The 22737-nt window shown below is 47.2% G+C and overlaps 1 protein-coding gene across 3 annotated transcripts in view; it reads right to left on the bottom strand.

Moving 5' to 3' along the window:
• Positions 1–2292: 2292 nt before the first annotated feature.
• LOC135898603 (uncharacterized) overlaps positions 2293–22737 on the bottom strand; it is a 218032-nt gene continuing 197587 nt past the window's right edge. For 2 of the 3 annotated variants that reach the window (XM_065427651.1, XM_065427649.1), the window contains 2 exons: positions 17674–17784; positions 2293–2583 (listed from right to left, as the gene is read on the bottom strand). In XM_065427651.1, the coding sequence (XP_065283723.1) occupies positions 2384–2583; positions 17674–17784 (311 nt within the window). In that variant the 3' untranslated portion in view covers positions 2293–2383. Of the gene's footprint in view, positions 2584–7828; positions 8037–17673; positions 17785–22737 lie in introns of those variants that run through there. The other variant, XM_065427650.2, reaches the window with a different exon arrangement.

Genomic DNA, 22737 nt, shown 5'->3' with positions numbered 1-22737 from the left:
GCCTGACAAAGCAAGTTTTACCCCATGGCATATTGGTGGCCACGCTGCGCGGTATCGCAAATGACCATGTCACGACTTTTTCAGCAGACTTCTGCAAATATTCAGCATGTCCACAGGCTGCAATTTGTATCGACGCTACCTTTGGCCCAGTAATTGCTGCGGACCTATTGCATGAACAAGCAGCAATTCTAAGCCAACTTTTGGTTTCCTACCATGACAACTGCGGCCTCAACAATTGGCAACTGCGTCGTACTTCACTTGTTTAGGAACACATAAACACTGGCAATGCTAGTCCCCTTCATCGCCGACCATATCACATTGCTGCGTCATAGCGAATGGTTATTGAAGGAGAAGTGAACAAGACGCTTTCCAAAGGCATTATCGAACCCTTGTCGAGTCTTTTGGCATCATCCGTTTTCCTTGTTGCAAAGAAGGATCGCATGTGCCTTTTTTGGGTGGATTATCGTCACGTAACCCGAATTACCGAATAGGACCTCCACCCGTTGCCTCATAATGACTACGCCCTTGATTGTCTCTACGGTGCCAATTAATTTTCATGAATGGACCTTCCGTCTCGTTATTGAGAGTTTTCTCCTTGATGAAAAGGACGAAGAGAAGACGACGTTCGTCAGCTCCGATGGACTATATAATTTCAAAGTGATGTAATTCAGTCTTTCCAACGCCTCCCCAACATTCACACGTGTGACAGACTCTTTGCTTCAAGGGTTAAAAGGGTCCCCATGCCATTGCTACGTAGACGACGTTCTCGTATTTTCGCCTACATTTCAGACACACTTTGATGGCTTAACACCTATTCCTCAAGCCTTCCCAAGGCTGTGCTACAAGTTTATTCATCGTAGTGTCACTTCCGTCCCCGGCAGATTACAGTGTTGGGCCACCTCGTCGACGCTTCCGGTATTCAACCATACGTGGAGAAAATTCCTGCGGTCACATCTTCTCCAATACCATAGTCTGTCAATGACGTCCGAAGTTTTGTAGGTCTATGATCCGACTTGTGACGGTGCATAAAAGATTTCGCTGTGGTTGCCCTACCACTTACTCAGCTTCTGAAAAGGCCACGCCACGCATTTCTCTGTAATCGCAGACCATCACGTGCTCTGCTGGCTTTCGTCGCTCAAATACCCTACTAGTCGGCTTGGTTGCGTGATTCTGCGGCTACAAGAATGTTCCTTTACTGTATTGCACAAGTTGCGATCCCTACACCAAGACGGAGATTGTTTATAACGTTATCCGGTCGACGAACCACCCGCCATTACTGACACCGTTACCAGCGCTTGAGCTTCCTGGGTATCTGAACTGCTCCACGTCGCCCACGAGCAATGCCCTGATGACACCTTGCGTGCCATCATTGATCGCTTGGAATCTTCCTTCCCCTTCTGATTCGTACCTTCACACCAAAACGCTCGCCCCGATGGTCCGGCCTACTGCTCGCCATTCCTAAGCATCCCCGGATAGCGATTTTTTATGAACTTCACGACATAACAATCACCGGTCAACTCCGCGTCTCCCGCACTTACGATACGTTTGTCGACGCTTCTTTTGGCTATGCCTTTGCAACTCCGTCCGGAAGTACATTGCGGCGTGTCAAAAATGTCAGTGCCAAATAACACCATTGACGCTCCCTGCGGGTGCCTTCAACCGGTCGACGCTCCTTCAAAGCCATAATTTTACGTTGGCTTGCATTTGCTTGTCCCCTTCGCTTTATCAACGTCTGGCAACAAGTTAGTCACAGTGGCAACGGATTATGTGGTCACTTGCAATAGGGTGCGCCACAGATGTCACCAATTTTTTCTTACATGACATACTATTGCAACATGAAGTCCCAAGCCAACTGCTGATTCACTGTTGCTGGATATTGTTTTCAAAAGTTATCACCGACATCCTGCAGTACTGCTCAGCCAAACACAAGCTAAGTCTTATCATCCGCAAACTAATGTTCTTACCGGACGCTCTTATACGGACCCCCGGCAGAGATGTTTGCAAACTATGCCTTGTCCCACCATACTGACTCGGACCTTGCTCTATTCTATTTAACATCTGCATATAATTCTTCGCGCAACAAGACTGATGGTTATTCCCCGTTTATTCCGTGGTTATATCGTGAACCAAAATCACCACAGGACACTTTCCTTCTGTTCACCGTAAAAGAGGCTAGCAAATATACAGTTTATTCCATAACCAGGAACGGGCAAGCCTGCAAAATTGCCCATGCTCGCCTCTTGTCCTACCAAGATAACCAACGACATTTCTACGATCGACAGCACAGAGACGTACACATGTTCAGTGTATTTATTTTCACAAATATATGTGCGAGAACAATATCCATCGTCTGCAATAAGTGAACGAAAACCAAGAACTAGCTTTAAGAGCCCGCACTGGCTAGGATTTCTTTATTTTCTTCCGCGGTTGCTCGCTGCTCCTTAGCATCATACTCTTTACATTTTTTAATGTTATTTGTCAGCGTTTTCATAGGGCTCATGCACTTTGCTGAGGCCTCCTGACACTGGCTCTGTTCAATATTTCCACTTGGAACAGGTCTCCAGACCCCACATATGCTCTTTCCTGAAAAAAAGTTTTGAACATTAGCCTCAGCAAATGCTTTTAATGTTTTTATGATCACCTCGTGGAAATATATATACGTATTTATACATATGTGTAGCACGTTGGAAAATTGAATTTGCTGACATTCCGGCTGCATCATCATCATTGGAGCTAGCCTTCTTCGCACTGCTTCATCCGTACTCCGAGGAACTCCAGTGCCGCAGCGAAAACGTCTGAACAGTGCTGTTTTCCTTTTCCTACGTGCTATTAGTGTTTTTGCTTTTTAGTGCAGAAGCTTCTGATACAATACACCAAAAGCGTCACTTAAAAGAAATAAACAAATAACACATACATGCATGCAAGCATACATACATACATACATACATACATACATACATACATACATACATACATACATACATACATACATACATACATACATACATACATACATACATACATACATACATACATACATACATACATACATACATACATACATACATACATACATACATACATACATACATACATACATACATACATACATACACACACACACACACACACACATACATACATACATACATACATATTGCATGTATGTATGCATGCATGCATGCATACTCTAGAAAAAGTTTACACCATTTGGGGTGTATATTCACCACACAGTAATTATCGTTATCTGTCTTGCCCGCATTTCCCTTCTTTAACGCTTCCAGCCCGGTACTTCCAAGGCATGAATGGCATGCGCGCTCTAAGCATAACAGAGCATTCTCGACAGGAAATTATGGAGTGCAGCGTTTTCAAGAAAGGAAACGCAAGCAAGACAGATGACGATTATTGTTGTATGGCAGATATACACCCAAAAGGGTGCAACTTCCTTTAGAACACACACATGCATGCATGCGTGCGTGCCTGCATGCATGAACTGTAATCTATTGAAGCTATAAAATTTATAGGCAGCCGGCTATCCTTCACTGATTTCGCTTCTGCAAAGTGTAATACTAAACGACCAATACGTTTTTGTAAGACACAGTTGTGTGGGAGATGCGCGGGCGTAGGTGGCCTGACAAGAATGCTCGACAACGATGCCGACGCTCTTAGTATGGCGGCGACAGTGATCTGGCGAGAAGAAATGTCATAACCTGTGTCAATACGACCTGGACCGAACGTGAAGACAATAAAGGGGTATGTAACATCTTAAACGGCCTACTGCCATTAGACAATCTGGCGCGTTCATGCTTTTTTAACAAACTTTAGGTGACAGCTATTGACGCGGCTCACCATAATTTCCGCAGGTTGATAAATATTGGCGCGCATCATTTTAGCGTCCATGACCTAAAGGAAACTGACACTGACGCAAGAACTGATGTGATTCAGCCTAAATTACTTCCATGACATATGACGCACGCCAGTATTCTCAAAGCGTTAGTCGGCGTTTGCACGGAGGAGGAATACATGCGTTTGGTACCTAATCGGTGAAACATAGGGCTCCATGCACGTGTAGCCGTGTTCCCTCATTTGTGTCAAGAGATCAAGGGATTTGTCAAGGGATCAAATACATGAATAATATCTGCAATGCCATTGCCAAAGATGCTGCAAATGAATTCTTGAATGCTACGTACTCTCAGGAGAAGTAAAATATGTATTTTTATTAAAGAATATAGTCGTATGTCCCGAAAATTGCGCCCTAAATAACTGATATGAATGCTTCCAAATTTTCGTCTACATAATAAGTACAAAATTTATCACAGGAACTTTAGAACCATATTTGTTCGAAACCAGCAAAGCAGTGCATTCCGCTCATATAAAAATTGTAAAGGCTTTTAAATGAAGAAGTTGAAGACAAATATGGTAATGAAACTTTGTCATTTAAGAACCTTGTTCACATTTTTTTTACATATGGAATGACCAGAGAAAAATATAAATGACACTGTCCTTTCTCCCAATGTACTGCGCAGGAGCAGCTGTCACCGGTCGTGTTTGGCCAGTACTTGAGAGGGCGCACCTCTAAAAAGCAGGAGTTCTGCAATGTATACGTGGGCGAGTCAAGTAAAAGTTAGCCAATGTGAATATATGACAAACGGGCTACTTTATTTAAAAGTAGTCTTCATGAAGATTTACACATTGGTCCCACTTAGTAATGAGTCGCATTATTTCCTTCTCATGAAACTCCTTGTGCTGCTGCTTCGAAAATCTGTAACACACTTAGGTCAACGTCCTACACAAAGCTGGGTCCCATGAACAGTTTTTTTAAGTGCTCCAAAATGTGAAAGGCGCAAGGTGGCATGTCTGGGCTGTATGGTGGACGTTGCATCGTTTCCCACCTGAACTTTGGGAGTTGTATGTTCACCACGTTATCAACGTAGGGACGGGCATTGTCATGTTGCAAAATGACCCCATTCATTAATTTTTCCATGTCCTTTGCTCTTAATTGCGACGCGCAGCCGATTGGGTGTTTCGCAATATCGGAAATATAGGAAACGATAGATAGTGCCTCCAGGTTTAGCAAATTCAATCAGTAATAACCCCTGATGATCGAAAAAAAAATCCAGCCCCTTTCCGGCTTACATGACGGCCTTTACTTTCTTGAAGTGTGGTGAATTCGAATGTTTGCACTGTAAGCTTTGCCGTCTTATTTCAGGATCGCAGTAGTATCACTGTGATTCGTTCGCCGGTCTCAATTGCACATAATAAGTCGTCGCCCTCATTGTGATACTGGATCAGATGAGATGGCACTGCCGAAACTCTCCGTCTTCTGGCCGTGGTTGAAAATCTTGGGCATCCATTGTGCACACAAGAGCACATCATGGTTCATGATTAATGGTGTGAAATGGACCGTGACTGATGTTCACACGCCTATCAGTTCATCGATGCTTGTCCTCGGTTCTTGTCTAATCACCTCATCAACCTTCGCTGTCGTGTTGGAACTGAGTGCGCGGAGGATTTGGCCCAGTCTTAGATCGTCTTTGCAACTTTCACGTCCTTCTTTGAACCTTTTGCTCCAGCACTTCATAGTGGCCAATGAAATGCAATGTTCAACGTACACGTCAGCCACACGGCGAATAATTTCTTTTTGGGAAACACCTTCAGCTGCCAAAAACCTCACGACACCACGCTGTTCAACTTTTGGAGCGTCCACTATGTCACGCAACCTTGTACATCCCAGTGTATGAGAGCGCTAAAGAACATTTATCATATTACCTACGTGTCACTATTGTAAATGCTAGGTGACTGTATCCTACGCCCACGCCTGGCAGATAATGAACCGAACCATTACTGCGCGGGGTGCGTTGGCTCATTTTCTCTTTCTCGCCCTCGCACTCTAGCAATGTGAAGATACAATAGAATATACAAATGCCAAGATACAGCTTTTATATAAAGCAAAAAGGTGTCACTCTGAAGAAAGTTCACTGCATGAATACACAAAACCTTGCAACAAGGTATTTAAATATACAAAACAATCTCCAAAAAATCTACGTATCTAAGAAAAGGTCACTGCATAGAATGCGTGAACAAGGCAAATAAACCTTTTGCGCAATCGCATATTCACAAATCACGGAATCATGTGCACTATTTTATGTCCTGAGCGGTGCTGCTGTGATTGCGTAATGGCGTCTGGCAGGCCCTCATAGTCGCGTGCGCCAGATTACGCGCGTCACGTATGATTTAATGCTCATCGGCGTATCAGGTCCAAGCCCAAACAAGGTCACTAGGCTCGTAATCCACGTATCAACGTCGACGATCGTAGTGCCGGGTATGGGTCCTGTACTGATTCTTGATAACAAGGCGGGAAAGCTGTCGAGTTTCTTCAGCGTGATGACGGCAGGCGGCGTCGTGCGACCACATGGCGTCGAGAGTTGTACTGTTCATGCCGCAAAGCAGCTTAAAAGGTATAATCTGCGTTGTTTCTTGCACCGCCATGTTGCAAGCGAAGGTTACGTGTGACAGTACGGCATCCCACTTCTTGTGTTCGACGTAGACGTACATACATTGCAAGCATGTCAGCGAGGGTCTTGCTCAGCCGCTCCGAAACACCACTCGTCTGCGGGTGGTAGGCAGTTGTACTCCTGTAGCTTCTGTGGCTGCATTGCAACAAGGTTTTGGTGAGCTCTGCTGTAAAGTCCGTTCTTGTACACGTGATGAGGACTTTTCGCACTCCACGTCGCAGCACAATGAGCTCAACGAAGAATTTGGCGACTTCGGTCGCACTCTAGTGCTCTAGCTATAGCTGAAGGCATACCCTCAGCTACAACTTTCGCTTTTGGCGTAGCGAATAAGGTGGTCGGCAGCCACGACGATCCCCTTGTTTCCAGATATTGACGTCGGAAAGGGCCCCAACCAATCAATCCCCTTCTGCTGAAACAGTCACCAAGGAGGCTCGATCGGCTCTAGCAATCCCGCCGGCATTGTTGGGGGCATCGCTGGTAGTCTTGATATGTCTTGACGCAACGGGCTACAACGGTGGTCAGGTGCTGCCAATAGTGCTTCCATTCTTGTGAGCGTACGAAAAAACCTGAGGTGCGCGGCTGTCATATCATCATGTAGGGCGTGCCGCACTTCTTACCGATGTACTGCGGGCACAACGAGAAGGTAGTTCGCAGGGTTGGAGAAAAATTCTTCACCAGGATGTTGTTTCGCAAGAAAAACGAAGACAATCCGCGCCTGAATACATTCGGGACAACTTGGGTCTTGCCTCGCCATGCATGTACTCAGCAAGGCTTCTGAGCATTGGGTCAACTCGCCACTATTTGGCAAATTCATGGCCACTTATAGCACCTAGGAGGTGTCCTCGTCTTGGTCATCGTTGGTAAGCCGGTCCACGAGAGCGTGAGACAGGCTGTCGGCATGAGAGCGTTTTTGTCCGGATTTGTATACTACACTTGTGTCATATCATTGCCATTTGAGGCTCCACCGCACACACATCCTAAAGAGACTATTAAATTCGCTAGCCAACATAAGGCGTGATGGTCGCTGACGGCTGTGGACAGCCTGCCGTGTAGGTAGGGGCGGAATTTCGCTGCAGCCCAAAAGAAAGCCACGAATTGTTTTCGGTAGTAGAATAAAATCATTCCGCTTTTCAAGTGACCGGCTAGCGTAAGCTACCACTCATGGAAGTCCGTATTTCCTGTGGATTAGGACGGCACCAAAACCTAGTCTGCTGACATCAGTGTGGATTTCTGTATTAAGGCCCTTGTCTAAGTGCGCAAATACTGCTGGCGACTGCTTGCGTCATTTAACGTCTTGAAATAAATTAGCAAGCGGCGTTTCCCACTTGAACATGGCATTACATTTATTTAGATGTGTTAATGACTCAGCGATGCCTGAAAAGTCGCTGACAAAGCACCTGTACTGAGGCAGGCACACATGCCAGTGAATCTACGCCCTGCTTTCTTGGCGATCGTTTCCTGGAAGTTTCTGACAGCAGCTGTCTTCTGCGGGTCGGTGCTGACTCCAGATTTGGTGATGACCTGCATCAGGAACAGAAGGTCATCGTAAGAGAAGCTGCACTTTCCGGGCTTCAGAGTGATCCCTGATGAATTGATGCCCTGTAGCACTGTCGCAAGCTATCTAAGGTGTTTGTCGAAACTCGCGGCGAAGCCCACGACGTCATCCAAGTAAACAAGACAGCTCTGCCACTTCCATTCTGCAAACACCGTATCTACCGCACGCCTAAACGTGGCAGGAGCGGAGCGCAGTCTGAATACCATGACCTTGAACTCATAGAAGCCGCCTGACCTGATAAAGGCGGCCTTTTCTCGATCCCTCTCGTTGACTTCTGTTTGTACGATGGCTGAGTCACTCTGACATCGCAGGCCATTTCGTTAAAAGCACGTGACCTTTTACGTCACCATTCTCTCCTTTATGTACTTCATTTCAACTGCAATCAACTTGGTTCATCATTTGATCCATTTGATTCCTGGACAAATTCCATTGGAAAGAGGCCAAGCTGCAACGGGATCCCCCAGCCCTCCACCCACTTCCCACCCCCAAAATAAATTTCTGGCTAAGGCACTGGTCTTAACTTAGGGATGCTGGTCCCTCGGACTTTAGGTATCTTGGAGGGTGCCTGTGCTCTAAATATGGTATTACCACGGACGATTTCAACTCAGTAAAGATTAGACAGGTTGTCGATAGTTGGCCATACTCGTCGAATATGCGGTCATGAAATCTCTCTTAAATGTTCCGCAGTGCTTGATACGACACACCATTTCCAGCTGGGGCAGTGAGGCGTCTGGAGTGGCTGAGCGCGTGTTGCAGCTCCTCAATGGTGAAGTCTGCCTCGCCCATCTGTCTGCTTGGAGCCTAAGAAGCGGTTATGGTACTCAGACTTGTCAAAGAAAGTAGGTCTCTATTTTAGGTGTCATTGGTTATAGGAGAGTTCAAAAGGTCGGCAAATGCGTCCGCTAGAACGTTTGGTGACTGGCCGGTCGCTATGCACAGTGCAGCCGTAGTATACTTGCTGATTTCAGGAGTACTGGGTACCTATCATTATGCTTCATACACTGCCGAAACCATTTCAAGTATACGGCGAATTACATAAGGCTGCGCAACTCTTGCGATGAAGCTGTTTTGTATGCCACCATATGGTTGCATCAATGAGGTTGTGTAGAGTCTAGTCAGTGCGTCGTTTAGAACGTCGACATGCTCGGAGTCGCAAAAACCTAAGATCCGGATTTGATTTGCCGATACTCAATCGATGTTGTATTGCAGCTTCTCATAATTACTGTCATCAGTTTGAACAGACCATCTTGAGGTGACACCTCTAAGATCAGCTGACGGAACTTGCCCCCGTTTGTCACTGCCTAAACGGCAGTGCGGCGCCCCGCAGTATGTGTTGACGTTAGCCAATGGGCTAGGTGATCTGAGCCTCGCGGATGAGCTCCGCATCTCTTGTTCAATAATCTCTCGTTGATATCGCAAGGTATGCAGTGCAATGCTAATTGCGTCTGTCTGTAAAGGTAGGTAAATCGCCATTCACTATTTGCAGGTATTTTTCATATTCTCGTTAATCTCTGCCCGTGATTCGCTTGGGTACGGCTGGGGGCGTTAAATTCTCTACATAACGATACAGTGGACTCAAGTACTTTCTAAAGAACGCGTAGGCCAATTGTATAGGCTTGCCATTGTCATAGCCATACCCGCGAGGCTCACAGTAACATGTGTACTCTCAAAGTCATCAGCGTAGCCGTTGTCTGTGTCAGAAAACAAAGCGGCGGATGCTTAGGGCCTCTGTGGACACATCTACTATGAGGGCTCCGCAGAGTTCGCCGATGTACACCATCCTTTTCTTACCTGTGCTACCCTCCGACAGCATGAAGTTCCTCTATAGGCAAGTTGCATCGGTTGAACTCAAGAGACTGTTGCCAAATGGCATTGAGGACGTGCGAGTCAACCCTCGGAAGAATTTTGTCGCGGTAGACGTCGCCCAAGCGTCGGCGTTAAATTCTCTGCGAGCTTTCACTGTTCTCCGTGGCATAAACGTCCGTACCATCATCCAAAAGGCTACTACCGGCATCATATATGACATTGATGCGGCCATCTCAGGCGAGGATTTACCATTTTTGATGAAGCCTGCCAATCATGGGACTCCCATACTACAGGTGGCCCGTCTCGGAGCTTCCAGATGCGTTAAAATTGTCTTTAAAGGTGACTACCTTCCATCGCATGTGAAGGTAGGTCATTTCCGACATGCTGTCCGACCCTTTGTTCCCAAGCCGCTGCAGTGAAGAAATTGCCAGAAATTCCGCCCCGTGAGCGCCGTCTGTGGTAAGTCTGCTATATGTTCCCGCTGTGCAGCACAACACTCTGCAGGCAACTGCCAGGCAAAAACTTATAAGTGTCCGAACTGTCAAGGGCCCCACGGAGCCTCATCAAAAGAATGCCCTAGAGTTAAGCGAGAACTCTGCATATTGAAGAAAATGGTGAGGGACCGGTCGACACATCCTGAAGTAGGTGCTGACGTCAGGCGACGCCGTTCTCGTCGCAGACGCTCATCAAGGAATTCTGCTCTCTGCACAAAGAATACGCGTACCGCACAGCCTCTTGCGGTTGAATGTGCTCCAACCCCAGTGCAGAATGTGTCCACAGCGCGTATAGATAGCACAGCATCTGAAAAGATTGCCGTGGATGAGGAATGGCCACCCCTGCCAAGGATAAGCCCTGCGGAAAATTCCCAACAAGGAGAGGCACTACAATGCTCCACCCCTCACCCAGATGAGCTGAGAGAGCATGACCGCCGAATTGTAGCAATGCTCAAGCCTTTGATAAATGCGATTCGCACGTTTGTGGGCAACTCGAATACGCCAACAGCTCGAAGCGCAGTGCAAGTGTTGGATGCCCTGAGCCCAGTGCTTGCAAATCTTGCATAAGCACAATGGCTCTTCCAGTGCCTTCACTCCGTGATGAAGTGCGCAGCGCGACGATTTTCCAGTTGAAATGCCAGAGGACTTAAATCACGGATTTCATGTTTCCGCCAATACGTTTTCACGAACCGATTTCCTATATGGTAATATGTCAACCGAACGTGTCAAAAGCGCTAAGACTCTCTGGATACGAACCATTTATGGCGTCGACGTGTGGGCAATCCAGCAAGGTAATTGTTTACATCCGCACAGAACTGACTTACATTTCCCACTCGGTGCAGCCTCATGATGGAAACCAATACATGTGTCTCCGCATTACAAAGAATAAAGTGGCCTTCACCCTTGTCGGCGCCTACATATTCCCATATAGTCGGTTCGACGGCGACCGATTGCGAGACATCCTGACGACACCTACTGGACCCTGGATTATCCCGGGAGACTTTAATGCTCATCACTTGGCTTGGGGAAGCTCCAGAATAGATTCCAGGGGCCGGAAACTTGTGGAATTTGCTTCCCGCCATGAACTTAGCATTAGGAACGATGGCAGTCCGATGTACTTGCGTGGTTGGAACTATAGCAGTTGCTTAGACTTGGCCTTGGTGTCACGGCAACTTGGTCAAAATGTTCGATGGCTCTCGGACATCGAGACTCATGGCAGTGACCATATTCCCACCTACTTAAGTATAACTGGATTTGGAAGCTTCTCCTTTTGTACTTCCCGACAAGTATATATAAGGTGGTCAACGTATAAGACAAAGGTGGAAGAGGCATGCAAAGAAGAATTTACCGGGACCATTGAGAACCTTATTACAAGCGTACTGGAATCGTCTAAGTACACATTTACATCCGCTAAAGAACGTACGGATTTTGACATGGAACTTGAGCGACTTCGAACGATTCGCAGAAAAGCCGAGAGGCGATACAGGCGCACGAAGTTAATTCATGACCTTTGAGTCGCTCGACGTATACAGAAGGAAATCCAACGTCGTATGGACAGGCTGGAGAAACAACGGTGGAAGACATTCTGCGAATCACAAGACCCCCGCAAGCCACTGTCTATCATATGGAAGATGGTGCGCGGCCTTGGCTCGTCTCCACAGCAACGACACCCATTCTCAGCCCTAGCCCTTCATCAAGGCCGCTCCCAGGTCGATATAGCCGAAGATTTCTGTGTGAAGATTGCGGGCAGTGTGGTCACCATCAATAGCGAAATTATGGGTGAGGTTCCTGCGACACGCTTCCCAGAATTGAATGTGTCCTTGTCACTTCAGGAATTGGACGCTGCTCTGGCCACATGCAGGCGCTCATCTTCGCCAGGACCAGACGGCATCACCTACGCCGCTTTATTCCACCTAGGTGAAGATAGCCGAAGCACACTTCTGGAATGTTATAACCAGTCATGGAATGATGGCGTCGTTCCTGAGCGGTGGAAGTCCAGCCGCTTGATACCACTCCTGAAGCCTGGAAAGTCGCCACTTGACCTAGCATACTACCAACCCATTGCGCTGTCCAGCTGTGTTGGGAAGATCATGGAAAGAATGATTCTCACCCGCCTAGAATGGTATCTTGAGCGCCACAACGTATACCCCGAGGCCATGGCTGGTTTTAGAAGAGGCCGCTCCTCTATTGACAACGTCCTCGACCTAGTGACGTCTATACAGCAAGAAAAACACCACAAGCGTATATCGGTTGCACTATTCCTCGACGTGAAAAGTGCGTATGATGATGTAACGCATGAAGTCATCCTTGATGGCCTGGAAAATAATGGAATTGGTGGACGCATGTTTCGGTGAATTCGGAGCTATCTATTCAAAAGATCCTTCTTTGTGCACAGTGCAGATAGCCGAACTGCTGACCATTACACTTGCCGTGGCGTCCCTCGGGGTGGGGTTCTTAGCCCCACTTTGTTCAACCTTGCAATCCTTGGACTTGCCGACGTTCTACCACATAGAGTAAACCTTAATGCTGACGTCTTCAGGTGCGTGCACGGCTCCAAAAAGCAGTGATCCTAACGTCATTGCACCTGCGTGCGCAAGGCCTCAGCATTTCGACCGAGAAGTGCGCCTTAGTCGCTTTTACCCACAAGCCCATGACCTGGTACCCCATTTCTATTGACCACTAACCAATTTCCTACGCAACTAATCGATTCCTAGGCATTATTATAGACAGAGACCTTTCATGGAGCCCCCACATCTCATACTTGAAGAAGAAGCTTACTTCTATCTCCCATATACTAAGGTTTTTGGCGGTAAAACGTGGGGCACATCCGTGGCGTCTATGCTTCAACTATACAGGACGCTCTTCCTAGGATACTTGCGATACAGCACACCAGTGCTGTCCAACGCTAACAAAACTAACATCCATATCCTACAGAGTATTCAAGGCCAAGCTCTTCGAACATGTCTGGGGCTACCTCGAAATGCTTCAACCGTGGCAACAATTGCCACCGCGAGTGACCACCCAATAAGAACCTATATAGATATCGACGCACTCCGGGCCCATGTTCGCCATATATCCAGAGTCCCTGACCACCATCTCGATCGCTTGCCTGAGAAAAGGCCCAAGGCAGCGTTCTCCAGATCAATTGCGGCTAACCGGCACTCTTTGTCTTTGAGGCACTCACCCGCAACAAGAACGCCATCCCCTATGTGGTGCTTGAAGACGCCTCCTGTGCACCTTGCTGTTCCAGGAATAGTGAAGAAAGCTAGCCTGAGCTCCGCGGCTCTCAAGCAGATCACATTGGAACTTCTGCATTGTTCATACGCGAACCAAATTCATGTTTACATGAATAGATCCGTCTCGGAAAATTCTACGGGCGCCGTTGTTCTACCATCACAATCTGTCATCAAATTTAAGACTTCAAACGTGACGTCATCTGCAGGTTCCGAACTGACTGCTCTTCGTGCTGCTGTCGAATACATTGAAAAAGAACCGCCCAACAAATGGGCAATATTTTGTGACTCGAAAGCATCCCTCCAGAGCTTGCGAAGTTGGCGACGTGGCAATTATGACCAGCTGGTGTAACAAATCAACGAAACCTGTCATTGCGCTTCTGAACGAGGACATAATATAATATTTCAGTGGCTGCCGGGACATTGTTGTATCGTTGGTAATCACCTCGCCGATGACGCTGCCCGACGTGCCCAGGCTGGCTCACCGGCACTCCTTATACCTTTATCCAGAGTCGACACTGCAAGAGAGCTTCGCAGTCTCGCTCGTACCATCACGTTAGGTTGCTGGCATACACCACAGAACTCTAAGTGTCGTTTATACAGCCTCGTCCCATCAATGAAACTTAAATTACCAGCGAACCTTCCACGACGTGACGCAGCGCTGCTGTGTCGGCTGTAAGTAGGAGTAGCATTCACCAACTCCTACAGCTATCGTATTGGAATGGCGGATTCACCAATGTGCGCTAAATGCAAGTGTGAAGAGACCATCAGTCACCTGCTGTGCCACTGTTGTCGCTTCGATAATCAACGTGAGACTCTCCAGTGTGCCTTAAATAGACTGGATGACAGGCCATTTACGGAAGCGAAGATCTTGGGAGCCTGGCGTCACAGTTCAAAACCCAAAAAGCTGTTCGAGAGCTTTTTCGCTACCTGAGGGCTACGGACTTGAGTGTCCGACTATAGAGATCCTACACCTAAGTTCTCTCTCTCTCTTTCACTCCCCATTCCCCTCCCCACGTGTAGGGTAGCAAACTGGACTCAGTCTGGTTTACCTCCCCTCCTTTCCGTCTTCCCTTCTCTCTCTCTCTCTTAAAGCATTGCACGTCTTCGCCGCGTCCGAAGGAAGGAAAGAGCCGAAAGTTGGTTCCACGCATGGAGTGTTACTGTGGACGTGGACGAAGCATGACAGTCGATATTCGTTTTTCGTTACGCTAGTTTCCTGAAGCGCTATAACATTTGGTGGAGTCTTCACAGCAAAGAGTCGAAGAACTAGATCAACGGACTGCGGTCTCGATGACTTGGCATGTCATGGCAGCACAAAGGGACGAGGCTGCTGGCAACTGCTAAGAGTGTTTCCGCTGAAACGTCTAGTGAAGGCCATTATGGATAGGACGAGGGCGTTCAAAAGGTATTCTGCTGCTAGCGCAGCTGGCGTCTGACAACTGGTGATTAGAGATCTGTGATGCTGACATGAATCTTCAGAAGACAGACAAGTGCGCATCATCGTTGGCTGAGGCGGGTGAAGGTACAGTGTTTCCAGTGCTTTCCGCTGTGGTCGCAGTCTTTGTTCAGATTTGCTCCGACGATTTCAATGGCAGCGCTGGTCCCGATGACTTATAGGTAAAAGTGCACCCCCATCGCTTTCGATGCCTTTTGTTTTTGTCATTCTGCGCACTGCTTTTCCAGTCGCTGGACCAGCTACGAGGACGCGAGCTTTCGCCTCCTGCTGCCTTCCCTTTGGCTTTCTCTTTTAGTGACTTTAGTTCGTCCTTTAATGAGGGACATCCAAATCCTTTGCCAAATGTTCACCATTACAGTTAGGGCATTGATATGCCTGACCTTCACATGAATCTTCGTTTGACTCCAACCCCATTTGGCGCAGACCAGATCTCTGGTGCAAGTGCTGAACATGACCGTCCTTAAAACACTGATATTATTGCGAAGGCCTTGGTATGAAAGGCTGAACAGGATACCGCACAAGCCCAGCCTTTTATGACTAGGCACCTTGCCATAGGCAAATAGTATCTTCATACACTTTGACGAGCCCAGCCTTCGAAAGCTAAATATTTTGCCTGGTGGCGTGCAAACGATCATGCTCTTGAAAACGCCGTCTTTCAAATCCAAGCCTATCTCAGATATGACACAACCTGTTATATGCAGACCCTGTAGTATGTGGGGTGGCGTGTAGACGCCAAAGATTTCAGACAAACGAAGTAGAGTTTCCACCATCTTGCTCTCTGTTGTGTCAACAACACTTATGTTTTTTCAGGAATGCAAGCGAACATCTTCGATTAGTGCAGTGACACGTTTGAAGAAGAAATCATTAAGTTTTTGCCAGGAGATAGCATTCAGGCTTACCATTGAGTCGTCAGGCATGAAAGCTACTACAGTAGTTACGATGCTGCAGTATAAGATGGGCGCGTCGCTTGCGGACAATGCCGGAGACGGTCTTTTGCCGGAGACGGACAATGCCAGAGACGGTCTGCCGGAGACAGTCAGAAAGCTCTGCGTGAGCAGCGTCTGATCCTACTGAAGAACTGAGCCGCTTCCGTGACGCGGGCGGTGTGTGCTGGCCACCAGACGAGTCCGAGACTGTATCTTTCATGAGAGGCTCTGCAGCGAAGATTTCTGAGCAGAGTTGGGGACTTCAGGATTTAGCAGAAACGTCTTTGCTTGTTACTGGCGGGCGAAAAGCACATAAACAGAGAGAAACTTCAGCACCACCAAAAGCACTAACCTAGCACGAAAACTTTGTTGCCATTGTCTATCCAGAGCATAGCTGACCATGACGAAAAGAGCAGGCAGCGAAAGAAAAGAGTTATCGAAGCTTTAATGCTAGCTTTAACATATTTCACAGGAGGGGATATTCGACATAGAATGGAAAGGGAATAATTGGATACAGAATCGAAAGCAGAAAACACACACCATGAACTGAGTTAGAGGAGCTTCCATAAGTGATACGATCAAATATCAATGGCACACTCCGAGTTAATGTGGCCTGAATCTTACTTTTTGTTTTGCTCCTGTTCTTTTCCTGCTCTAGGTTTTATGATACTACACTTTGTACAACAAATGAGGGTGACACTGATGCAAGCTTGTCCTATAACGTAACTTCCTACGTGTACACGGGGTTTTCTTTGCCTTCCTCGCACTTGTAAAACCGCCAAATATGTGAATGGCAGAATTTTACTACTTGGAGGAGTTACTGTATGGGTCACATCTAGCTAAAGAAATTGGTGATATTCTTACAAATACTTCCTGCAAACACAACCTAAACACGGGACATTTATTGTGCCTTCTTTTTCCTGCACCTGCACGTCTTGGTACCATTCTGAGAGTATACTTTGCTGCAATCTTTAAAAAAGTTTGTATTATTTGGGGCTTATCTTGTCCCACAACAAAAATCTTCGTTCATCGTGGCAGCAGTTCCTTTCCTTAACGCTGTGAGCCCGGTTCTTTCAGGTCCCGAACGGGATGCGCGTTATCAGTCGGATATTGCATTCTCGACAGGAAAATAGCGAGTGCAGTGTGTTCAAGAAAGAAAATGCGAACAAGGCGGATCACGGTTATTGTATTGGGCAAGTTAAGCCCTAGAGGATGCAAACTTTTCATGTATGTGCGTTTGAAAGAGGGAGACAACCACATGGCAACAAACCACCGCATGCCACTTTGAACTTCCAGCCACCAATACCGCTCCTCAGACCTTGGCTCTCGGTTTTCCTCATCGAATATGCGTCGTGCATTGGGTGTTCGGGAGACAAATTTGATGAAAACGTCAAGCACCTCCTGCACCAATCTCTCGCGTTGTCCTGCCAACGTGGACAAGAGCACAGCCTCCAAAAGGTTAGTTAGTAACTGCTCCCCATATACAAGCAATAAAATGGTGCTGCAGGAGGTACATTTGCTTGCGTATTTGGAAGGCTTTATTTTTAGTAAATCAGAGACCCTTTTCAGTATCTGATATTGTGCAACGGTAACAATAATAGTTTTGTGTAGTAGAGTCGACATCACATTATATTTAAACATGAAGTGCTCTTTTTGTATGGCAACATACACGCAAATATACTTACCGTCACTGTCTTTCCAAAGTTCCAAAACTAGGCATTGAGCGTCAGCGTGGAGGACAACGAAATGGCCGTGAAAGTGCAGTTTCTGCTCATTTAAGTGCGTCACCCCGCTTCCTGGAAGCAACAGAAACAGAAAAATAAATATGACAACCATTTTATGTCAATGTGTCTGCAATGGCCTTTAACAGCCTTGAGTTTACTATATCTAGCGCATTTTTGCCTAATGGGAGAAAATTGTAAAGTATGCTAAAAACAAGTCGGCATTCCGTCAGATGTTCTCTCTTCCGTGATGCAAACATTGTTATTTGTCAATGACACATGCAATAATTTTTGCACCTCAATGTGTAGTTGTATTACTTGGAAATACGACTATAGCAATACTACAAAGACAGCGGCGTTAAAGTGCACTCGCGCCGTCAGCTCGCTTTGCCATGTTTCTTGTGCGGCAGCTTATGTGCAGCTTGCCTATCTCAGCTTGCCAAGTACATATGCCGTTCGCATGCCAACAGGTTACGCCATCAGAAGTTTTATTTTGTACATTTTGACACTTTTTAGATGCGCAATGGACATACGACGCGTGCATAATGGTGCTGATGGCCCTGTTTTCCTTTTGTAACGTGATGCAAATTGGCCGGTATACCTAAGAAACTGAAATAGAGGCATGCAACGTCACGTTCGTAATAAAATAAAACACTTTTCTTTTTCAGTAAGAATAAGGCACCTAGCTCAAAGTGGAGGATTATTCCGTCAAAATTGCCTCTCGCTTCTGTCGTCCCCTACGCATGAGCCGTCGTCGGCTTCAGTAGTCAGTGTGTGTGTCCCCGAGAAATGGAGTGAGTCGTCTTATATTGGCACGAGCGTGCTTGTTTCCAACCTTGCGACAACGTTCTCGGTCGCCTTATCGCCATCACATGAAAGACATGCGACTCAGCCCGACTCGGTTGGCTGAAAAGAGGCCAAATATAGCCGTTAGCTTTCCGCACACCACTGCCGCACATCACTAGCACTGCACAAGACAGTTTAAGTACAGCGTAAAGCAGCAAACGCAAATGATTTAGCGTTGCGTGCACCACACTGCGCATGCGCTGTACGTAAACTGTGCTGAAGCTCTTACGCACGTACGCCATTTTCGAGATTTAGCGGTGAACGCTAGCGCACGCAATGGGAGCCTTGCGTACGGCGTCATGGCGCGCCAGTCGAAGTGACAGCTGCCCGCTTCGGATCTATCAAGCAGTCGGCTTGCGCTGTTCGGCTCATTCGCTCCCCGCTAATGCTCATGTTTCCATAAATTTGGGTGATAATACTTCGACAGCGGCACACAAGTGAAAAATGGGCCTTGTTTACGATGTTTACAGCATTGTTTACAATAGGCTTAATGAGAAAGTTTGTTTATGTTTGCTCATGTTTTCTTGATCCGCCTCGAGATGCCGCCCAAGTGTATTTCGCTCATTCGGTTGGTGTAAAGCCACACGCCAAGCTGATGCATGTCACGTTTTCCGCGGCAAACAAAGCAGTGTGGTAGGTGCTGTGGTCACAATGCGTGTGCGCTTTACTAAGGAGGACGACATGAACCTCCTGAAGGAGGTTTTCGCCTTGAACCTATTCGGACAGACGTTAAGATGGGGTGATGGGTTAGGATCGTCACGTTGCAAAGCGTGTGACGCGAGGAAGATGGAGGAGACGGTGCATGGTAAACAAACACACCACCATTATATTACACGGCACGTAAACACGAAAAATATCTTAAAGTATACCAACACATACAAGGTGGTTCGTAAACAGGAAAAATGTAGTCTCACGACATTGCGGTTGAAGTCCGGAGTGTGGTGAGACGTAGAGTAGAGTCCTTGAGGTGGAACACTCGCTCGTATAGGGATAATCGGCGTGGAAGAGCAGACGCAGCAGCACGGGGCCGGAACAGGTGGACGCGTCCCCCAGCTCTGTAGTCGGGAACAGGCCGCTCCGAAATCTCGAGCAAAAAGACGGCCCCAGGCGCTCGCTTCGATGACGGATGCCCGGTCACCCGAACCTCGCGCGTAGAAGCGGGTTCCAAGATGTCAGTAGGCCAACCAGGGGCCTCGAGCAAGGCGACGACCTGAGGCCCTCCTCGTCTCGATGAGGGACGCTCGCTCTTCCGAACCTCGCGCGTAGATGCGGGTTTGAGGCTGCAGTAGGCCGCTCCGAGGTCTCGTGCCGTACAACGACCCGAGGCGTTCCTTGCCCCGAAGACAGACGCTCGGTCAAGTGACCCTCACCGGTAGTTGTGGGTTCCGTAGGCCCGGCGGCCCTAGTCGTGTCGGCGTTCCAACGATCTCCGTCACGCGAGCCCCTTTTCATGCGCTACACGAGCCTCCTTTCTCTTTCTTTTCCTCTTGTTCAGGACGGCACCAATGTCGTCTGCTCTTACGCGCGGTACTTTGTGTGTACTTCTTCACAATAACCCCCTACTTAAGAAAGTTGTTTCGTTCAAAGAACTTGAGGGTACCCGATATCTGCTGGTCAAGCGTAGCGCACACGCACCACAAGCTTTAACACTGCAACACGGTTCCGGGCATAGCACACTCGGTACGTTTGAGTACACATAAAAATTACTAGAGCATTACAGTTCCGAGGACCGCACACTCGGCACGATGACAACATTTACAAGACAACAGCACGATATAGGATGAAGGAAATATCCACAAAACTAACCTACCAGTAAATGTTGTTCGATATTAAAGTTACACTGGTTTGAAGCGCATGCTTTTACAACAACATGTTTAAACATCATGTTAGAAACACCGTGAGAGAGCGATGCCGATAGACTCCCATTGGCAGGCGATTCTTTTCCTTCAAACGGTACGCATGGTTATTTTCGGTGTCATCAGTATGACAAGCAGATGACGCTTCCGTTAATCGCAGTGATATAGGTGGCCGTTCCTCATACTTTTTCAGTAGATTTATGGCCGACAGTGTCATCCTTGTCCCGAGGTCAACAACGTAATCGACGTCAGTTCTCGTCTCAAGTACCGTGAATGGTCCTTTGCACGTAAGAATCAATTTATTGTTGTCCGAAAGGAGCAGTAGCAGAACCTTGTCTCCAACAGCTAAATGATGTGGTCTGGCCTTCCGGTCGTAGTGTTTCTTCTGTACAAGTTTTGCTTTTTGAAGCTCCTCCTTGGCTAAACGACAAGTGTCTTCAAGACGCTTCCGTGGCTCCACTACATACCCATATGAGGTTTTTCTGTCATCATCAAGATGATCACCTGTCCATAATTCTTTCAATATCCCCATGGGTCCTCTGACATAACGGCCATACAAGTCAAAGGGTGCAAAACCCAGGCTTGACTGAGGGACTTCGCGATAAGCAAAAAGAAATGGTGCTAAGTACCGGTCCCATTTTTTCGGGCTCTCTTGACACATTCGTCTTATCATTTGTTTAAGGGTGCCGTTGAACCTCTCCACAAGGCCATTTGCCATCGGATGATATGGAGTTGTTGGCAACTGTGTAAAAGAGAGAAGCCGGCTTAGCTCCTTTATCAGGCGTGACGAGAATGATGTGCCTCTGTTACTGATTATCTCCTGTGAGACTCCCACACGAGAGAACATCTCTAGAAGTACTTCAGCTATTTTTTCTGTTTCAGTGCTAAGCAGTGCCACAGCGTCAGGATACCGCGTTGCCATATCTACCATTGTCAGAACGTACTTATTCCCTTTCTCTGACATAGGAGTTAATGGTCCCACAATGTCAATGGCAACTCTCCTAAATGGGGTATCAATGACGGGAGTATTTCCCAATGATACTCAACCTATTAGATGTTTGGGAAACGTCCTCTAGCACGGATCACCCAATTTAACAAATCGCGTGATGTCTGATTGGAATCCAGGCCAGTAGAACTCTTCGCTCACAAAGTCTGTGGTTCGCTTTATTCCTTGATGTCCGGTAAGGATCCCTTCGTGAGCCATTTTCATCACAAAATGACGAAGGCTTCTGGGCACGACAAGCTGTTCCATTTGTTTCCTTGACCGCAGTGTATATTTTCGGTAAAGATAAAGAATTTCCTCCTTTACAAAGAATTGGATGTCGGCAAACTGAGTATTCACCTCTTTGTCCACTGCTTCAAAGCATATACGTAGACTGCTGTGCTCCCTTTGCCTGCGTTTCAAGTCGATTGGGCTGATGTCTAGGGGGTTTATAGCTGGTACTGGTAATGAATGCGAACCTGATCTTGTCTGTTTGGTTGTCGCTGCCACTTCCGACTTGTCCCTGGTTTCTCTAGCAGCCGATGATAAAGTGTCAGCAGAGATGGATTCATTGGTAGAACAGTTTGCACCTTCTGTTCTAAATGGTTCATACGCAGCGCTCGGTGTATAAAGATGTCTTTTGCATTCATTGGCAGGATTGGAGGCACTCCGTACACCTTTCACATTTCCCAAGACAATAGCATATAAAGGATTGTCCATGCATAAAACCCTAGTCTTGCCTGTGAAGAATGGTGACGCGATCTCCACAGTTGCTTCAGGTAGCTTCAACAATCTTCTGTCCAGACGCCAGACCGAGGAAATTTTTCCTGTCAGCTTACTGTCTGGTACGAGGGACCTTTTGACAATAATATAGGTGCATCCTGTATCTCGCAAGACGGTAGCGGGATGTCCTTCAAGCACACCTTCGGCAGTAGGCATAGACTTTTCGTCTCGTTTATGCGTTTGCGTTCTCCCGCGTTCCGAACTTCCGGGAACTCGATGCAAGGTCTGCGTCTCTTCGTTAATAGCCTTGTTCACGTCTACTTGCTGCATCGAGCACGAAGCCTTCTCGGTACTGCTGGGTTTTTTGGGGCAGTCACCTGTCTTATGCCCAGAGTGGCGGCACTTTCCACAGAAAGATGTATTTGTATTTGGACCCTTCGTATTGGTCCAGCAATCAGCAGCTCTGTGACCGCGTTTACCACAAAGCAAGCAGCGTGGTCTTTCCTTCTCGTCTTGTCGCTCAGGAGTTCGAGCTTGACCTGGTGGCTTGCTAGGTTCTCTCTCGTTTTTACCGGTGCCAAGGTTAACTAACCCTTGCGCCTCCATGTAATGGCCAGTAGC

This window comes from Dermacentor albipictus, chromosome 8, assembly GCF_038994185.2.
Source record: "Dermacentor albipictus isolate Rhodes 1998 colony chromosome 8, USDA_Dalb.pri_finalv2, whole genome shotgun sequence".
NCBI classification, from domain to species: domain Eukaryota; kingdom Metazoa; phylum Arthropoda; class Arachnida; order Ixodida; family Ixodidae; genus Dermacentor; species Dermacentor albipictus.
Note: the sequence above shows the minus strand (reverse complement) of the source record. Positions and strands in the feature narration are given on the sequence as shown.